Genomic DNA, 20,601 nt, shown 5'->3' with positions numbered 1-20,601 from the left:
TTGGATCAACTGGCTACACCGATGAAGCAAAACGGACAAAAAAGAAACCAAGAAGGAATTGTATTGAGAAGGTGACCATCCTGAAGACAGCCACTACTAAAGATGGACTTGCCTGAATTCCAGAGTTAGGATTAGAGTTTAGAAATCTCTAACTCTTCATCCTGTGCTCAGTTCACTAGACCCCTCTGCTTCTAAACTAAGAGACCTATGACTGCAAATCAAAATAAATACAGAATTTTTCACTTACAGCTTTAGCAACAGAGAAGAACACACAACGGAAACAGAAGAGGCAGCCATTGCAGCAGAGCCCATCCATGGCTGCAAAACAATACCAAATGGCAGAAAGACACCTAGGAAAGAAACCAGCACTGATTCCAGAAAAACCATATAAGAACAGAATAATCCTTATACAGTACCTTTAATGCACTGTATACAACCAAGCAAGTGTCCCTATGGATGACTATACATGAAGTTTTAGTTGCATTTTAACGTTAACAAACATGACTAAGTTCTAGTGTATGCAAAACAGAAACACAGGTAGGAATAATCATTTTGTCATTTCTATACTAAAATTTACAGCTGTATTAGCTAAAATGGGTTATCTAGCATGTGTTAAAATACAACAGAAAGTTCAAGTGCAGGCATAGCTTATTTTCCCTGCAGTAAATGGTTCTCTTCATGAAGTCAAAACCATGGGTTTTCATGCCTCATTCAACAAAACATTTCTCTTAAATATATGTCGATGTACAGACCATATCTATATTAATCATAATAGGGGATAGCTCCCTGCTACTCCACCACCATCTCTTTAAAGGTAAAGAACTTCTATTGATAATCACTCACAGACAAGAACGATGGGTACCATTTTATGGAAAAAAAAAACCCACTGCAATCATCTATTAATAAAGCACAATGTTAGTACTACAACAGAACACTCACGTACCAGCAGCAACAGGAATTCCCACGAGATTATAAATTAGAGCAAAGACAAAGTTGAACCGGATTGTTCTGACGGTCTTCCTTGATAAATCTATACTTGCCACCACATCCAACAAATCGTTCTGCAAATTAAAGTGTTTATAGGAAAAGTCAAAGAAAACTAATGTCACATATGAAATGTTATCATATTACTGTTTTCAAAGCTAAATACTGTGCACTGAGCATTTCTAAAAGATGCAAGTGTCTCTCTAATAGGTGTCTTTAGATTGTCAGTCCTTCCTCTATTTTATGTTTGTACAGTGCCCAGCACAATACGTGTTTAGAGTCCCTGGGCACTGATGCAAAACAAATAAATATGTTTACAGCAACGTTAGTGTTGATACAGTCATTTGTCAGGGTTCCTATCAAACTCTGTTTTTCAGGCATTTATAATCAGGCTGTGAAAATTCATTATTAAGTGCAACTTAGCACGCAGGAAGATGTGATCAACAGATGTTCTAGGTGTGATCTAGGTGTTATAGCGTCCTACCAAAATAAAGTTTAATTTTCAATGTTCCATTCCTTCCCCAAAGGTCACCCTCATTCCCCCTCCTTTACCCATCCTCAAACTTGGCACTGTTGCCACAATACATCCAGCAAAAGAAAGCTGGCTGCAGCTTCCTTCCAGAGCCAATGAACATCACACCTTTAGGAGTCAGAGAAACATAGTTTCCTCCCTGCTCCAATTCCATTGGTCTGTAGGGATGGAGCACATCATCTCTGCAGTTGTCCCAGTCAGGCCAGTGTTGGAGTGAGGGACTGAGCACAGGTCCCAAACAACAGCTTTCACTTCACTGCCTCTGGCATGGCCCCACCCATTTTTCTTTAACGAAACAAGCTTAGTTCCATTACTCACCCTAATTAAAACCACATCTGCTGCCTCAATGGCTACATCAGTGCCTGTGCCAATTGCAATTCCAACATTAGCCATGGCAAGAGCGGGGGAATCATTGATACCATCTCCCACCATTGCTACCCGCTTGCCATCCTCTTGTAACTGTTTCACTTTGGCTACCTTGTGCGAGGGAAGAACCTCAGCAAACACTTTGGTGATGCCAACCTAAAGGAAGAGAAAGAATAAAACCATATTACAACTTTTCCATGTGCTGTCCAAGATTCTGTCTCTGAATTTATATGCTTTCTGTTCTCTCTGGTGAGGAGCACACAGTATCCCTCTGAGTGAACAAAATACAATCCAATTTCACTTTAAGTAACATACCACACTGGAGACTTCCCCCTCCACTGCCACACTATTTTATCATTTCCCCAATGAGGTCACTGGCACAAGGGAGAGCCTAGTCTATTTTAGGGATGTGACTTGATTTTAGCAAGAAAAGTAGTAATTGTGATTACTGGATTAGCAAAGGGAGACCAATTCTATTAAAAAAGCTGAAATTTAAAAAGTTAATAGGAAGATATAAAGCAGGAAACAGTCCTAATTCACCCTTTTAGCAGAGAATTTACAGACTGCTGAGAAGACACTAATTGCTATAACAACTCAAAGAAACCAAGGAGATCTAGAAGAGTAATCTTCAAGAAGAGTAATCTTTCTCCAATGATCAATGTATTTTCATGCCAGCTATTTAAGTAGAGATACTTACATAGATAATTGCTTGAGGATCATTCAATAATAAACTGATTTTATTATGCACTATGAGGGTTAAAAGGGACATCATCAGGCTAAAAGTCCTGATCCAAATCCGATGTAAGAAGTGCAATACACTGAAGTCAGAGTTATAGCTGCTTATAAAAAACCTACAAGTGTTTCTGTACTAGTTACTAACATCTTGGATTTTTTTTTACACTGTTGGCACTTTTCACCTTCAACCAATTTTGCTATGTATGAGTGTGGGGGGTGGCGGGGGGGAACACACTAAAATATGAAATGAGATATTCCCTCCCCTTGGAGTAGAGCATAACAGAGTTCATTGGGTGGGGTAGGGAGAATACCATGAAGAAAATTGTAAGTCAATTAGATATTCAGCAATTTACCTCAGAGGCAATATATCTCGCTGTTTTACTGTTGTCTCCAGTCATTAGAACAACTTCTAAACCCATAGTCTTCAAAATGTGGACTGCCAATTCAGCTTCAGGTTTCACTGTATCAGCAATAGCTATCAAGCCACACAGCACTCCTAATACAGACAGCATGAAAATGAACGTGTTCCTATTAAAGTTCTTTTCCCCACCTTTAGCAGGCAGTGGGTCCTAGAAGACCCTCTCAGAGCCCAAAGGATTCTCTCTCCTTCTTTATTAGTCTCCTAACCCTTAAAAGTCCTTGTAGTGTGCCCAAACATCCGTGCAGTAAAGGAGAAATGGACGAGGCTCTATCTTTCAAAACGTTACAAAAAGTTGAAAGCTAGAGACTCATTTGTGGTCACATGATTCTATACAAGAGCAAGGTATTATTAATTATTATTAATTATTAATAGTTTCAAGGTCAATTGTTTCCCTCATCACTTTCTATTTAAATGCTCACAAGTCAAATCCAATAACACAGAAAAGGGACAACAATCTTACCGTCAACAGCTACAAGGACTGCAGTGCAACCTCTACATTCGTGTTCAATCATGGCATTATCAATATCGCTTTTAAGAAGGAGGCCATTTCTATTCATCCATTCCCGGTTTCCAATGAGAACAGAATACTTTTGATGATTCAAAGTAGCTGAAGAAAGAAAATACAATCCTACAGTCATGTGGATACATTTGGTCAGACAGACTAGTAGCATCATTACCCAAAATCTAAATAATGCTTAGGAACTGTTTTCTTCTTACCCAGCCCACAAACGTTTCTTTTCCTGTTTTTTTGATAAGTAAATGAATTAACTGTTCTGCAATAGGAGGCTGATAGCATTTACTTGGACCTACAGTTGTAACATGGGACAACTAATACACATGAAAGCCATGAGCTGAGCCTCTTTTGAGCAAAGACTGGTCAAGAGTGTAAGTTACATGAAGATTTTGGGTAGTAATCATCTGGGAAGAAGCACAGTTTTAAAGAGAACACAGAAGGGCAGTGGGAGCAGACTCCCATGTTCTATTTCCAGCTCTGACACGAATTACCTTTACCACAGAACTTTAAAATCTCTGTGTCCCACTTTAATAGAGCTCCTTTTAGCCCACGTGCCTTGAGATATGGAAGCATCAATGACCCCATTCCACAGATGAATAAAATACATAGCTATTTAATTAAGTAAAGAGCAACTCCTTTGTACCTCCAGGAGGTTGCAGACCCAGTTCTCCAGAGGGGAAAGGTTAGTGACCCATGGCAGCCTCTTCCCCCAGCATCCTCAACAAAAGTCAGACAAAACCAGATCATCATTCTTGGCACAAATTTTATTTTACATGCATGTGTCAGCTTACTTGGCAATTTGGCATCAATAATCAAGGCAGGTTGCATTGACTCCTCAATGTTCTCATCAACTCTTATGAGTGTCATATTCTTAATATTATTTTCTTCAACCTTCTCATTCCTCCTGTACAGCAATGCTTCAATATTGGTGACTTTACAGCTAATGCCACAGCCTGCCACTACCTGAAAATCTGTACAGGTTCCAAGGGTTTCTGAGTCCAGTTCCTAAGATAAAAGGTCAAACATTTTCTGAAAAATACAGAACCAGTTGCATTTATAAGCGTGCTGACAGTAAATTACACCCAAACCCAAATCTAGAACATAAGCAGATAAAATGCAATCATCAAAACAGAAGTTTAAGTGTCAGGCTCCAGTGTAAACAGTACCAAATCACTCTCATGCCTTCATCATTTTCAACTTTCAGAACTCTCCAAGTAAAAGGCCACTTCAATAAGCCAACCACTTTCTAGTCAGTGCAAGGTTATTCACAGACGCACACACAATATTGAGACAAAGCTCTATAGGAGAGGATCTCTATCACTGCAAAATATTCTGCCCATCTAAAAGAGTCTCAGTACCATACCTTCTTGCAGTATTTTGTTATTGCTGTCCCCAGAGGGTGCTCACTGTTACCCTCGGCAGTCCCAACTATTGCCAAAATCTTATTACGTGGCATCTGGTTATCCTCCACTAGAATCTTCACCTGCATCACTACTGGAGTTCCATGGGTAATGGTTCCTGTTTTATCAAATACCACCACCTTTACCTGCAGCAAAACAGAAAACTGCATTGTTGCATAAAGGTCTTACTGCAGAATCATTCAGATGCAAAGTTACTGTCCAAAGTTACTACCTAGCCACTTACAGACAACATGCAGTGATAACTTCTGTGTTTGGAAACAAATGCAGAATACTGGCATGTAGAGTCCTACTATAAATTAAAGCCTTGGAAAAATAAATAACATTTTTTACCTTATGAGCCATCTCTAGTGGTTCTCCACCTTTGATCAATATGCCATTCTGAGCTCCTACCCCAGTACCCACCATCACAGCTGTTGGGGTTGCTAATCCCAATGAACAAGGACAGGCAATGCACAAAACTGTGATGGCGGCTTGGAAAGCAAAGCGGATTACTACTTCGGTTTTGGAAATGCTTTTATTGTAACCCTGTGGACGCAGAAACACATTTTAGTAACAGAGTAAGGAACACTGTAAACCATGTAGTCAACTATACATTTTCTTAGTCACAAAGGCATATTTGTAATTACATAAAAAAAAAATCTATGTTTGAAGAATGTTAAAGTTGAAAAGTAAAGCACTCGAAAGTTAGTAAGTACCAGAATTCTGATTGCCCACGCAACCTTATTCTGTCCTATATTGCATATACATATCACATGCTATATTTTACCCATAAGACACCTGCCTCATTCTATTTATTTTCTCAAACTAAAGAATATAAGCCATGAGACTCCCTGAAACTGTACCATAATAAACAATACTCTAATCACTACAGATGGTGATTAATGGCCTATAAACATTCTCCACTAGACTCTTCATCTGCATCCTCTGTCAGAAAAAATAATCAAGCAAGAAACTGCCATCTTAACTGTCTGATGGTGCAAATTAGGGCCCCAGTCCTATACTGAGATCCACCAGTGTGTAAAGTCTATTGATTTCAAGCTGGATTCTCCATGGGGCTGTGCCAGCAGATCCTGATGCAGAACTGGGACCTATATTGAAGAGATCATCTTTCCCAAAGGAAAGGAAATTTGGAAGGTTCAAGGTTTTTGTAATGTCAAGTTATTGCTTTGTTTGTTTTAAAAAGTTAATAATTAGTTTAATAATTAAGTTAACCAATTAAAATATTTTTAAAAACAAGATATTTTTGTTAATCATTGAACTCTTTCAGGTTTGTAAGTTCGATACTTTTTCAAAATAAAGTTCCTATTTCTGAGTCTTTTTAGTAGAGAAGCTGACACTTTCAGTCCTAATTTGTATCAGACAGAGCCATTGCTAAGTAGTACTAATAAGGGCAGGCCTTCACGACCTGCCGGATCGGCGGGTAGTGATCGATCTATCGGGGATAGATTTATTGTGTCTCGTCTAGACGCGATAAATCGATCCCCAAACGTGCTCCCCTTGGACTCCAGAACTCCAGCTCGTGAGAGGCGGAGTCGACGGGGAAGTGGCAGTGGTCAACTCACCGCCATCCTCACGGCCAGGTAAGTTAACCTAAGATGCGCCGACTTCAGCTATGCTATTTGCGTAGCTGAAGTTGCATACTCTGGGTTGACCCCCCCCACCCCACACACACACAGTGTAGACCAGGGCTAAGATAGCTGCTTTCCAAGTAGTTTTAAATATTTTGTAAAGACTTAGTTAACTATCATGTGCTATATGACTTTGCACTTTTCCTTTCATAAGCAAAAATATAGAAAAACATTCCAGCATGTGAACAACATACTAGACAAATGACTGTGAGGATATTCTAGGATGGAACTGTTGCAGTCAAACAGACTTCTGTTACACCTATTATTTAATAACATTTAAGAAAGTGATTTAAGAGAGTCACTTACATGAAAATATATTTCCACAACTTCAAAATTGACAAACCCAATTACAATCCAAGCAAAAAGGGTAACCACAGAGACAGCCACAATAAAAGGAACAAAATAGCCACTAAGTTTATCTGCAAATTGCTGGATTGGAGCCTACGGAAGAGAAAATACAAAAACATAAATTCTAATCACATGATACTCTCTTCCATGCTTTTAAGCACTAGTGTAAACAGAGTATCTCAGCATATTCAACATATACTTCTAATAAAACCTAGATAGTCTCTCAATAGTTTTGACATTTTGACATGACTTTAGAGAATTAAGAGACTCAGAACTTTGAAGTTTTGAGTTCAAAGTTTCTCTGATTGATATGTGGACGTTGCTTGGTGTCTTGATTTTAAGACTTATCCTGAGGTTTAAAAGACTCCAAGCTTTATGCGATTGGCTGAATAGAGGCCTAAATGAAGAGGCAGAAACTAATAGTTTAAATGAATGCCACTCTTCAGAAAAAGTACCTTTGAGGTTTGTGCCTCCTCCACAAGTTTGACAATCTGAGAGAGAGTTGTATCAGCTCCGACGTGAGTTGCAGAGATCAGCAGTGACCCATTCTGATTAATAGAACCTGCAATAACCGTACTGCCAGGTTTTTTAGTCACAGGCATTGCTTCACCTACAAAAGGCCAACAGCAGACATTAGGCTGGCAAATGCTCATTTTGACAGTGTTATTTTTCCTACTGCTCTCTAGTCCTAACATACAATTAGAAAACATACAAGCAAAATAGTGAACTTTAATCTCCCTTGTTCGTAAGTATTTGATGCAAAGAAATATTTTAAATTTTTTTAAAAGCAAACAGCTTACCTGTGATGAGGGACTCATCTACCATAGACTGTCCTTCAATAACATAGCCATCAACTGGGAATTTGCCTCCTGGAACTACTTTGACAACATCACCCCGTTGAACCAGTTCAACGTCAACCTGATCTTCACTGAGAAGGGAGTATAGTACATTTAATAAAACATGGTTAGTGATGTTACCAAGTCAAAAAGCACTTTTCAGGATTATATACAGCAGAATCTCACCAATTCATACATTGCTAATTGACAAAGGGCATTTTGTGATGCTTTATACTTTTTTATTATTTATTATTTGTGTACTTGCCAATTCAGAAAATCCGTTCAATTTCAAAGTGCAAATTAGCAAGGTTCCACTATGGGATATCAGAATGGTATCAATTTTATTACATTTTAATGTTACATCTGGCAAATTCTCTTAAGTTGAACAAGTTATTTGTTGTGCATATCTTCAGCAAGGTAAAAGTATTAGTTCAAAAACAAAGAAAAGAAAGGAAGGACAAAGCAAAATACCTCAAAAGAATGTTGTCTGGTCCTAGGTTAACGAGAGTTGCTTCTGTAGCTTGTAGTGAAATTAGTCTTGAAAGGGCTTCCGATGTTTTACCCTAGAATATGAATTGACACATTTCCCTTTGATCACGCTATCAACAAAAAATAAATCACAGGCTAAACAGCTACATGCAATACAATTCACCCTTTAAAACAAACACTTCTTGCAAACTGACTAGAAAAAATAAATTTGACATTTTAAATGATTTTCAGCAATTCTGAAAACCGTTTTGCAACATGAACAAATGATAAGCAATCAGGATAACACTTTCCCATGTGATTTCATTTTAAAACATGCACACCCTATAACTACACACATGTAATTTCCTGCAATTTGTAGATGTAACACTTTACATCAAATATTTATAAAAATATAAAGTTCAGTCTTGCTTCTGTTTTCTTACAAGCTGCGATTTTGCTTGCTAAGTATTGCCTCTGTATCTCACTAAAAAGTTAATCTTTCATGCTTTCTAGTGCAACCTGTCTCAAACATTTTATAGTATTTTATTTCATGTCAACCACATGAGCAGGTACTTTTATTTTGCTTTACCTTTGCCATATGTTCTAACCACCGGCCCAATGCAATGAACACAAATAGCATAGGAGGTGTGTCGAAGAAAGTCACAGGATTCACTTTTGCTTTTTCAGCCATTGCAACTAGAAGAATAACGAAGGAGTAGACAAATGCAATGGTGGTTGCCAAAACAATGAGCACATCCATGTTAGCAGTTTTATGCTTCAGTGCTTTGTATGCTTGAATGTAGAAGTACCAGCCCCCAAATAACTGTAACAACAACAACCACAACTGTACTTTACTCACTTGAAAATACAAAAGCAAAAATTACTGCTCTAAAGCTACTTTATTGAAAGTGAAAGGTGCAGGGTTCTTTTCCGTGCATCCTTTTTTAAAGTTCAGGTTAAAAAAGTTTAAATATTAATATTTCAATTGATATGAAGAACAAACATCTAATAAGTCTACCGCAAATCAAGGGAGCTCAAATTAAAAAAAGACTAATAATTACAATGCTAAAATATAGAAGATGATGGATCCAATCCCGCTCTCACTTAAGTTAAAATACCCACTGATTTCAATGAAAGCATTCACAAAGTGATCTTTTGTGCTTAATTTTTTTAACGTTCCTTTATAAAAAGACAATTTCTATTTGTGAATTTCTAATGACAGCAAACTGAAAGTCACCATGTTTTTATTTACCTGAACAGGGACACACAATAAAAAAGACAGAAAATTCATTACAGACAATCCTGGCAGGACCTGACGCTCCAAGAACATAGAAGAGTGATAGGCCTCCATTTCCTCCTTGCTCATGTTGCGATGCTGGTGAACACCTGAGAAGTGACTGTCCATAATCATCATGTAAATCATCAGCACCATTACAGGAATGCAGAAAACCAGACTCACAAGAAAAGATCTTTTCCACCTTAGATAAGGGAAAAAAATTATGAAAATCTGACTTGTTTCACAAGTAACAGATAATTAATCATGACACAGATAATAACATTTTAGCTACAATGTCTGTAGAGATCAACAAAGTAATTTGTGAAAACTACACTACTGGTTCAAAAACAGCCTCAAATTTTATAAGAAGAATCAATGAACATTTAAGTAGAATTTAAAACAGACTGAGTAATACTTACTGCCTTATTTCCTGTTTGTGGTCTAGATGGCTAGCAGATCTGTCCTTCTTGACTAAAGAAGTATCAAAACCTAAATCCTAGAAGAGAAATGTAGCAAGGATTTGATTTTACCATACAGAGGATTAATATCACAAAAGATACACTTTCATCTTGATTTGCAGGTAGTCATCAATACTGCACAAGGAGAAAACACCTTCAACTGTATTTCTTTGTCCAGGCAAGTAAATATCACCTGTGATATTATAGTTATACAATTTATACCATGAACGTGTTAACTGCTCTACAGTACACAAAAGCCATTCCCTGCCATCTAGAAAAAGGAATTTGCCCACTGGCACAGACAATTGGAACATACTTATGCGGGCAATGTAAACTTATTTCTACTTTTTTTAAGACATCTTGTGCTGTATAGAGATATTTGTAGGTTATCTGGTAGAGCAGGCCATGCATTCAACTTGCTTCATTAGCACATTTATAAGGTCATTCTTTCACTTTCTATGTCAAAAGGTACCTCAGAAATAGCTGTCAGACTTAGGCTTCAACTTGTTCTAAAATGCTCTTCCAGCCTTTCCTTGCAGGGCATGGACAAGGTCACCAAGGAGTACTGTTCTGCTGACATATGGAGTTTCCCTGACTGCCAGAACACCTGTTCTTTATGTTGACTTCTCTACACCGATGGTGAGAAGAGTGGGTGGAAGAGAAAGGGGACAGGATTTTGGTGTTGATAAACCTCTGTTCCATAACCATTACATACCAAGAGTTCTTGTATTCCAGGGTTTAGAACTCTGGGAAGCATATTGGATATTCTATAAGATTTTCAGTGGCCCAATGAAACAGTTTAATACCACGTAAGCACTTACCTCTACTGTTTGTATAATATCTCGAGGACCAACAATCTCAGGATCATATTTAATGTGTGCTTTGTTGGTTGCAAGAGCCACTGAGCTGTATAACACACCTTTAGTCTTCATAAGGGTGGATTCTATTTTATGTACACATGAGGCACATGTCATTCCTCTCACCTGTTAAACACAAATTCTTGCCTGTTATCAAAACCAAAGACTGATTTTTTAAAATATTAGTGAATACTTTTTCATCTATTACAAACAGAGAATCTGAGAAAAATTAGGAAACCATAAACTGTGCTTTTGTTATCTGAGTCATAGCATCCATAGATGGTAGAACAAAAAACCCTTTTGGAATATACAGCTATCTGACCAGCAGGTGGCACTGTGGCTTGATATTTGAATAACGTGTAGGTTAGCAAATCCACATATAGTTTGTAATATTTATCTATCTTTAGGTTTTATTTTGCTGCCCATCACCACAGTACATGAGCAACTTCCTACCAAGTCAATTGCAACAACAAAGTCTCTAGTGGAGGCATATAAATTGCACATCTTCACAGAAGGTTGAAAAATTCCGAATGCTACTTTTTTCCATTTATAGTCAATATACAATTTTTAAAAAGACTGAAGAGGTGGTACAAAGATCAGCATTTCAGCTTTTTGCATCCTTGCTAATATTTCAAGCTTTCAATAAAAGGCATGGATTGAATACACTGGGAAAAGGTACATTTGTCATATATTTGGGAGGTTTGTTGCTATTTGACATGTATTATTGCGTTTGTTTCTAAACCACCTGTGCATAGCTTTCCACTGACATTTAACCTTATAGAAGCAGATATTCTATTTGAAAGTCATATTTTCAGCTAAAAACTGTCTACGTATTTTTGGTAAAAGCAATCTTTAAGATTACTCTAACAAAGATTAAAAGATTAGAGGGGAAAAACAGCTTTTCCCCCCTTTTTACCCAGTTCCTAGTGTAGACCAAGGTGTTTGTGCATTGTACTGCACTGGGTGAAAAGTTAACTTCAGCTGTTTTGTTGATTGTCAGTCACATTTTCTGTCTCACACTTAGCATGATGACATCATTCTCAAGTCTTCCTCTAGGGGTACTCACATGCACTATCCCTAAGCTCTGGAAGAGCATGTTTATTAGCAACAGCAAAGCTGGAACCGACACCGAAGAGGACACATGAAGCAATCAGGAGTATGCATGAAGAGGAAGGTGGGGAAGAGGCAACTGGAGAATAAGGATGGTCTACTGGCTAAAGCGCTAGCCTGGGATTAAAGAGACCTGGGACCAGTTCCCTGGTGCTTCCTGTGTGACCTTGGGCAAGCTTTTTAAATGGGGATAACTCTACTTCTGTATATCACAGGAGTGTTGTTAGAATAAATACATTAATAATTGTGAGGCATTCAAGTACTATTGGTAATGGGTGCCATTAAGACAGAGAGACATATGTAAAACCATGTTTGGTGTTGCTATTCTCAGATCTGCCCATAAGTCTTCTATAAACATCAACAGAGGAACGTAAGAACTCTTAAAATTTTTAAAATATTTTTTTAACTCTGTACTATTTAAAGGTGCTTTATCAGAATCTTGAATTTATCTTTTAATCAATCAATACAGAAGTTTACACTGTCATTTTAACTATAGATTTTATCCCATGGTAACAGCCAAATGCAGCTATTTTACAAATATATCTATTTTTCTTTGAATCAGACAATCCTATCTGTACGGAAAGCTTTCTAGGAAGTAAAAACATTACACATGCACATTGAACAATAAATATAAATATAAATTATTGATATGGTTTATTTGTTAAAATGATCTGCTTACAACAAGTTCTAGAATTCCATCTCCATCATAGTTTTCCATAACAGTAGCTCCAAATCCCAATTCACGGATTAGATCTGCTATGAGTGATGGCTGTATGATAGCAGGGTCATATCTCACTTCTGCCTTCCCTGCCATTAGAGCAACAAGCACAGAACATATTCCTAGAAATATACAACCAGAAAGTACAGTGTTAATTAAACATTGTATTAGAACAATGTGCAAACACATTTAGTTTAGTAAACATACTGCACCTCAATCACCATATTACAGGAGGCTAGCAATTACCCACATTCACTAAGACTGTGAAACAGGTAGTCTGCACCTAGCATACTGTGGGGGCACTTTCAGAACAAGCAATAAAAGGTAGGCTCTGAGAGAACATGTGTACTGGACGAATCTAAGTCTAGAGGTAAAGGAAGACGATGAAAACTGAGGGAAATGCCAGATTTACTACTTGTTTAAATTGGTTAATTTCAAAAATTCCAGTTTATGATACATTAAGGGAGCTCGAAAACATCCTCAATTTTTTTTTTCAAAAATTCCTTTTAAGAAATTTAAGAAACACACTTTGTAAGGGTTTTAGGGCTCCCCACTATTTGTATTTCCAAAGGCCTTTTCTGTAAGAAATAAACTGATTGAATACATGTGGGAAAGAGAAAGGAACTAACACACAGTCCTGACAAACACAGAACAAAAGAATTTTCTCTACTTTCCAGTTTCTCCCAGCACCAAAGGATTAAAGCATCAAATAGTCCAAGATTTGTCCAACTTTCATATTATTTTAAACTGATTAAGTATAGCCTTCATTTGCCATTGTTATTTGACCCTGCAGTATTTTGCTTCTGCAGAGCTCCTCATCCTGTTAGCAAAGGGAGCACAAAATTATGGTCATAACTATGAATTACATTTTGGACCATGTAACGGTGTAAGAGCTTGGCTCTTTATCCCTCCCTACTTGCTAGACCACAAACAGTTTTTATGAGTCTGCCAATGCCTCCAAGTTACCAGGTCTATCTGGTCCTTTAGGTCAAACAGTAAAGGCTCATTGCTTTTAGTTCCGGGGACCTTGGGTTCCATCCCCACTGATGACCTAAGGCGGGGAGGAGTGAAGGGGAGAAAGTAGTTACCACAAGGAAGTAAAGCAGGTAAAGCATGGTTAACTTGGCCTCAGTATGGGCTTGTCTGTGTAATGGGGAGAGTTAGCTAACACTGAGTTGAAAATCTGGAAAGCATTTTAAGTGTGCTGAACAAACAAAATGCAATTGTCTAGCTTCTAAAAGGGCAATAATAGAGAGAATACAAAAACTGAATGGAGAAATGAGTGCCATTTTAAAAGGAATTACTTGCCCTCTAAAAAGTTGAAACAATTCATTTTGTACTGACCAGAGTTTTTAAGGATTAAAGATCCACTGTGTACATCAGTAACTGGTTTACTCTCAAAATGCAGGAGACTCTCTGTATTGTACATTGTCAATGTGTTGCACATGTTGAATGCTAATTAATACCATGCTATGGGTGGGACAGGCAAACAGAGGGTATGTACCTAGGAGTAAGTATGAGATCAGAGTTTTATAAGCTGCAGCCCCAATGCACAGGGGAGTGATGTACTGATGAATGAGAAGCTTCAACTTTATGTCACCCTCTATGCTCTCCCTTGTGCTTTGGGGCTGCAGCCGATAAAACTGTTTTAATCTCCCTAGAAATCAGAAAGTTGATTTTACAATGTGTTTAATCCTTTGAGTGCTATAATTCCACTACTGCCAAGGCAATTTCATAGAATCATAGAATATCAGGGTTGGAAGGGACCTCAGGAGGTCATCTAGTCCAACCCCCTGCTCAAAGCAGGACCAATCCCCAATTAAATCATCCCAGCCAGGGCTTTGTCAAGCCTGACCTTAAAAACTTCTAAGGAAGGAGATTCTACCACCTCCCTAGGTAATGCACTCCAGTGTTTCACCACCCTCCTAGTGAAAAAGTTTTTCCTAATATCCAACCTAAACCTCCCCCACTGCAACTTGAGACCATTACTCCTTGTCCTGTCCTCTTCTACCACTGAGAATAGTCTAGAACCATCCTCTCTGGAACCCCCCTTCAGGTAGCTGAAAGCAGCTATCAAATCCCCCCTTATTCTTCTCTTCTGCAGACTAAACAATCCCAGTTCCCTCAGCCTCTCCTCATAAGTCATGTGTTCCAGACCCCTAATCATTTTTGTTGATTGGACTCTCTCCAATTTATCCACATCCTTCTTGTAGTGCGGGGCCCAAAACTGGACACAGTACTCCAGATGAGGCCTCACCAATGTCGAATAGAGGGGGACGATCACGTCCCTCGATCTGCTGGCTATGCCCCTACTTATACATCCCAAAATGCCATTGGCCTTCTTGGCAACAAGGGCACACTGTTGACTCATATCCAGCTTCTCGTCCACTGTCACCCCTAGGTCCTTTTCCGCAGAACTGGTGCCTAGCCATTCGGTCCCTAGTCTGTAGCGGTACATTGGGTTCTTCCGTCCTAAGTGCAGGACCCCGCACTTATCCTTGTTGAACCTCATCAGATTTCTTTTGGCCCAATCCTCCAATTTGTCTAGGTCCCTCTGTATCCTATCCCTGCCCTCCAGCGTATCTACCACTCCTCCCAGTTTAGTATCATCCGCAAATTTGCTGAGAGTGCAATTTAGAGTAGTATGTATCAAGTGTGGCAATGGAGCTTTACAGTCAGTGTGCAGGACCACATACTTTATACCCAGTAATGCAACAGTGTGTAGGATGTACACTGTAAAACAATCAAAATTCAACGGGTGGTTGTTTCTCCCTCTAACCCCACGTTAAAATTCCACTACGACAGCTGTAAAGATATCTCTAAAACACGTTTAGAGATTTAACAGGTTTTACTGAAGTATATCTCACCATCTTCTCTCCTCAAATTTCTCTCAATATTTGCTACGCAGGAAGCACAGGTCATGCCAGTGACCTGGATGTAACACTTCGATGGAGTCCTTGCCTCCTGTTTATCATCATGGACTGGTGACACTTTGGAGCGCAGCGCTGTTTTGTAAAGCATATTATCCTGAGAGTCTAACAGCACTTCCAGTGAAGGTTGAGTTATTAATACCAATGGTTCTGTCTTTGCTGGGGAGTGGGAAAAAAATCATAAATCGTGAATTTATTAACAACCTCTGAAACAAGTTATGACCCAGACACAACATAGCATGACTGCACATTACTGTAGTATTCCCGATTGAGAAGCTGAATTGCACTCACCTTATCAGAAAGATGCATGTATTTGCTCTGTGGGTGCGAAGTCAAATAACTAAGCCTACCTCTGCTCTGATGCCTAAAAACCACTCCCTTAGATACTAGTTAGGTAACTGACAAACTGTGACTTCTGTTTTTCTGCTCAGCTGTGTTCATTTTGTTACCTTTTTTACTCACCCTCCCACATCATCTGTTTTGTCCTTCTGTTGTATCCTGTCTGTTATGTAGATGGTTAGCTTTCTGGGGCAAGGAATGACTCCTTGTTATATGTCTGAACAGTACTCAGGCCAGGCCTATATTAGGAAATTAGGTCAGCATAAAGACATCATTCAAGGGTATGAAAAATGTACCCTCTTGAGCAATGCAGTTAAAATGACCTGACCCCTGGTATAGACAGTGCTAGGTTGACAGGAGGGCTTCTCCCGTAGACACAGCTACCACCTCTCGCAGAGTGGGAGTACCTACATGGACGGGAGAAGCCCTCCCATTAGTGTAGGTAGCGTCTTCACCGAAGCGGCGCCACTGCACTGTAGACCTGCCCTAGTTGTGACACCAAGCACCGCTGTATTTACACCTTACCCACTATTGTAATAATCTTCAATTAATCCAGAGGACTAAGGAAATGAGTCTCCACACTATAGGGGTGGGTCTCCACATGTACAAGCCCCATTAGCATGAAAAGTAATTATACAGATGGTACCTCATTCAGCAAGTTGAGTCTGTACCCCATACGTCTGTACATTTAATTCTAGGTAGTATGATATGCTGAAGGGAAGTGAATTAGTTATACAAACTCGGTACAAAAAATGTAGCTTGGCATTACCTGATAAGGAAGCATCAAATCCCATGTCCTCTATTGCAGATCTTAAGTCTTCTGGACAAGTTAGGAGAGGGTCATATTTTATAGTCCCATTATGATTCACAAGAGACACAGATATTGATTTTACACCTGGCTTTTGGGAAATGACTCCCTCAATAGATTGCACACAAGAATTACAAGTCATTCCCTCAATATTTACCACAGTAACTTGAGTAACGGATTGGTTTGTGCTGTTTAAAGCTGTCTGAGAAGATTTCACTGGAGATATCTGTGCATCGAAAAGCTCAACGCTTTCACATTCATCAGGAAGACTGACTTTAAACGTCTCCGGTGATACTGCCTCTATGGTTCTTCTCAGCGCATCTATGCTGATGAAGTCTGGGTCGTACTTTACAGTAGCTGTTTTCTTCTCTAAAGAAACTACTATGCTTGCTACAGATGGGAGTGCTGATATGCTGCTCTGAATATTTAAGACACACGAATTGCAGTGCATGCCATCGACTCTGAAAACAATGGCCTTTAAGTCATTAATATGCTTTGGACTTTTTTGAAGTGTTCCCTGTGAACATTTGGTTTGGGTGTTCTTTAAACGCTCCACCTCAATAACACCCAGCTTGAGGGGTTTGGGCTGTTTTTTGATAAATGCTGTGAAACCTGCAGCTTCAATTTGGTTTTTGATTTCCTCTGCTGTAATTAGATGAGGCTGATACACAATAACAGCTTCCTGATTGTCCAGGGAAACTAAAAATTAAACAGAAAAATGTATTAGTGTCTTTGCTCCCCATCCTCTCCTCATAACATTCTATTTAAATATCACTGACCATAGAGAGTCCTATGAACAGCGCATCTTGTCAATGGGGTAAAATTTTTAAAAAGTGATTTAATCACTAAGTCTCACCGAAAGTCAATGGAATGGACTTAGGCTCTTAAGTGCTTAAATCACTGAAAAGGGGACTTAGATACTTTTGAAAACTGTACCCAAAGTGATCTAGTTTTTCTACCTTTGGTGCCTAATACTGCAACAGGTCTTAATCTCCTGTTGCATCATTTTTTGACCTTCTCCTAGAAAGTTCATGCCTTGCCCAACAGTGTGTTAGTTATTTCTTACATTAATGCTAAACAAACTCTTCCATAATAGACCCCCAAGTCATTTTCTTTATGTTATAGACAATTAAATATGTGTTTCTGCCATCTCCATTTATGATACTACCTTACATACAACATTATTAGTTATTTAAAGTTAAATATAATTAGAGCTATGAAAGAAAGAGGAGGTCTATTACTCTGGTCTCAATCAAAACGTAAAGTCATCATGTGAGACCAATAGCTTGGTCAGAGACTGGGCTATTTTCTTTATGACACTCTGTCAACAAACTTCAATACTAATTGCATCCTGTTGTCTCTAGGCCTAGCAGTCTCCTGAGCAAAGATGATGCACCTTACCAAACTGTAAAACGGTTTTGTAAAGTAGGCAAGTGCTCACTCACTGGGGAAGGGAAAGAGACTAGAATGCTCCTGTTAGAAACTAGAATCGGATCAAACTCATTTTCACTTGTGCTCTAAAACGTGAAACTGTGATTCCACTGATACACAGGTGAATCATCCTACTGAACGACCTAACTTCATGACAGATCGCATCAACAGATATGAAAAAAGGACAGAGTAATCAATTAACAATCTACATGTAAAATTAAAATAAAGCATTACCTTTAATCCGCTGTACCCCTTGCAGTTTGCCAAGCTTTCCTTCTATGGTGCTGGTGCAAGAATGGCAGGTCATCCCCTCTACCTTCATCCTTAGCACAACATCACATGCTTGGGACCAAATGGAATCTTCACCAGTCCCTGATGTCTTCTCTGGTGCTGCAGTATTTAAATCTATGCCTGGCACCATTTGAATAATCTGGTTGCAATTTATAATAGAAGAAATGAATGTCACAACTGCAGTTTTTTGGTCAGAGGAAATTTTAACACCTAAGATACCTTTGTTCTTTAGTAGGGCGTTACAGATCTGTTCACATGTTACATGTGACTGAGTAGGAATGGTTAGAAAAGTAGTGTCAAGTAAAACAGGTTGTGGGTCTGAATCAGCCAGGGTAGCATCAAATCCCATGTCAACTATAACTTCCTGAAGGGATTCTGGAGTCTGGAGTCTGGGGTCATAGATAATGGTTGCATTCTTTCCTTCCAGAGATACCTTGAAGAGGAAAAAAAATGACTTAGAGCTAATACCACCCACTAGTTTAATGTCAAATAGCTTTTATCTACTGTAGGATAAGCATGAAAAAGACAGTTACCTTTTCCATAACTGGTGTTCTTCGAGATGTGTGGCTCATGTCTATTCCACAATAGGCGTGCGCGCTCAGCATGTGCACCGGTGCCGGAAGTTTTTCCCCCTAGCAGTACCCGTAGGGGGAGAGCGCGCCCTGCGACCCCTGGAGTAGCACCTGCCTGGCGCGGTATAAGGGGAGCTGCACACTCCCCCGGACCCTCAGTTCCTTCTTGCCAGACAACTCCGACAGAGGGGAAGGAGGGTGGGATGTGGAATAGACATGAGCAACACATCTCAAAGAACACCAGTTACAGAAAAGGTAACTGTCTTTTCTTCTTTGAGTGATTGCTCATGTGTATTCCACAATAGGTGATTCCAAGCTATATCTGTTGGAGGTGGGTAGGAGTTTACAAGTTCCCAGGACAGACTACCACCCTGCCGAACCTGGCATCATCCCTGGCCTTGGAGACAATTGCATAGTGCAAGATGAACGTGTGAACCGAAGACCACATGGCGGCCCTACAGATGTCCTGAATGGGGACGTGGGCCACAAAGGCAGCCGACGAGGCCTGTGCCCGAGTCGAGTTTGCCTTCACAATGGGCAACGGGGGGGACACCCGCCAGCTCATAACAGGAACAGATGCACAAAGTGATCCAATTGGAAAGCCACTGAATGGAAATCGGCTGGCCCCTCGTGCACTCAGCTGAGGTGACGAATAGTTGCAAGGACTTTCTGAATGGCTTGGTCTGCTCAAGGTAGAAAGCCAGAACCACTTGCACATGGAGTGTGTGGAGACGGCGCTCCTCACTGGACGCGTCGGCCTTGGGGCAGAGGACTGGTACAAAAATGTCCTGACCCATGTGGTAAGCAGAGACCACCTTCAGGAGGAATGCGGGGTGTGGGCGGAGCTGGACCTTATATTTATGAAAGATCGTGTTCAGCGGCTCGGAGGTCAGGGCCCTGAGCTCCGAGACTCGCCTGGCCGACGTGATTGCAACCAGGAAGGCCACTTTCCATGAGAGGTGAGACCAGGAGCACGTGGCCAATGGTTCAAACGGGGGCCCTGTAAGATGAGTCAACATCAGGTTTAGGTCCTACTGCGGAACTGGGGGTCTAGAATACGGAAAAAGACGGTCCAACCCCTTGAGGAACTGGCCAGTCATAGAATGGGAAAACACCGTGTGCCCCTGCAACGGTGGATGGAAGGCCAATATGGCTGCCAGGTGCACCTTGACTGACGAAGGCGCCAGGCCCTGAGCTCTCAGGTGGAGAAGGTAGTCAAGAATAAGCTGGACTGGGGCGGTCATGAGAGAGACACCATGGTCCGCCACCCATCTAGAAAAAAGGGACCACTTGGCCAAATAAGCGCGGCAAGCGGAGGGCCGTCTACTTTCAAGGATGACACGCTGAACTTGTTCTGAGCATGTCCTCTCCTCTCCGCCTAACCACTGGTCAGCCACGCCATGAGGTGAAGAGCCGCTAGGCTGGGATGGAGTAGGCGGTCCTGGTCCTGAGAGAGCAGGTCCGGGAGGAGCAGCAACGGCCACGGTGGAGCTACCGCCAGGCCCGTGAGGGTCCCGTACCAATGTTGCCTGGGCCACGTCGGAGCAATCAGGATGAC

The 20,601-nt window shown here is 40.1% G+C and overlaps 1 protein-coding gene across 4 annotated transcripts in view; it reads right to left on the bottom strand.

The window, feature by feature from the left end:
- Positions 1 to 20,601, bottom strand: part of ATP7A (ATPase copper transporting alpha) — a 66,306-nt gene that overhangs the window by 6,884 nt on the left and 38,821 nt on the right. For 3 of the 4 annotated variants that reach the window (XM_077827194.1, XM_077827193.1, XM_077827195.1), the window contains exons 3-22: positions 18,415 to 18,904; positions 16,711 to 17,448; positions 15,540 to 15,761; positions 12,634 to 12,794; positions 10,809 to 10,970; positions 9,949 to 10,025; positions 9,506 to 9,731; positions 8,843 to 9,076; positions 8,257 to 8,348; positions 7,750 to 7,877; positions 7,405 to 7,559; positions 6,908 to 7,042; positions 5,304 to 5,498; positions 4,916 to 5,098; positions 4,344 to 4,557; positions 3,499 to 3,645; positions 2,971 to 3,113; positions 1,835 to 2,038; positions 944 to 1,061; positions 248 to 350 (exon numbers count right to left, since the gene is read on the bottom strand). In XM_077827194.1, the coding sequence (XP_077683320.1) occupies positions 248 to 350; positions 944 to 1,061; positions 1,835 to 2,038; positions 2,971 to 3,113; positions 3,499 to 3,645; positions 4,344 to 4,557; positions 4,916 to 5,098; positions 5,304 to 5,498; positions 6,908 to 7,042; positions 7,405 to 7,559; positions 7,750 to 7,877; positions 8,257 to 8,348; positions 8,843 to 9,076; positions 9,506 to 9,731; positions 9,949 to 10,025; positions 10,809 to 10,970; positions 12,634 to 12,794; positions 15,540 to 15,761; positions 16,711 to 17,448; positions 18,415 to 18,904 (4,127 nt within the window). Of the gene's footprint in view, positions 1 to 247; positions 351 to 943; positions 1,062 to 1,834; positions 2,039 to 2,970; positions 3,114 to 3,498; positions 3,646 to 4,343; positions 4,558 to 4,915; positions 5,099 to 5,303; positions 5,499 to 6,907; positions 7,043 to 7,404; positions 7,560 to 7,749; positions 7,878 to 8,256; positions 8,349 to 8,842; positions 9,077 to 9,505; positions 9,732 to 9,948; positions 10,026 to 10,808; positions 10,971 to 12,633; positions 12,795 to 15,539; positions 15,762 to 16,710; positions 17,449 to 18,414; positions 18,905 to 20,601 lie in introns of those variants that run through there. The other variant, XM_077827196.1, reaches the window with a different exon arrangement.

Source organism: Eretmochelys imbricata, chromosome 9 (genome assembly GCF_965152235.1).
Source record: "Eretmochelys imbricata isolate rEreImb1 chromosome 9, rEreImb1.hap1, whole genome shotgun sequence".
Classification (NCBI taxonomy): domain Eukaryota; kingdom Metazoa; phylum Chordata; order Testudines; family Cheloniidae; genus Eretmochelys; species Eretmochelys imbricata.
Note: the sequence above shows the minus strand (reverse complement) of the source record. Positions and strands in the feature narration are given on the sequence as shown.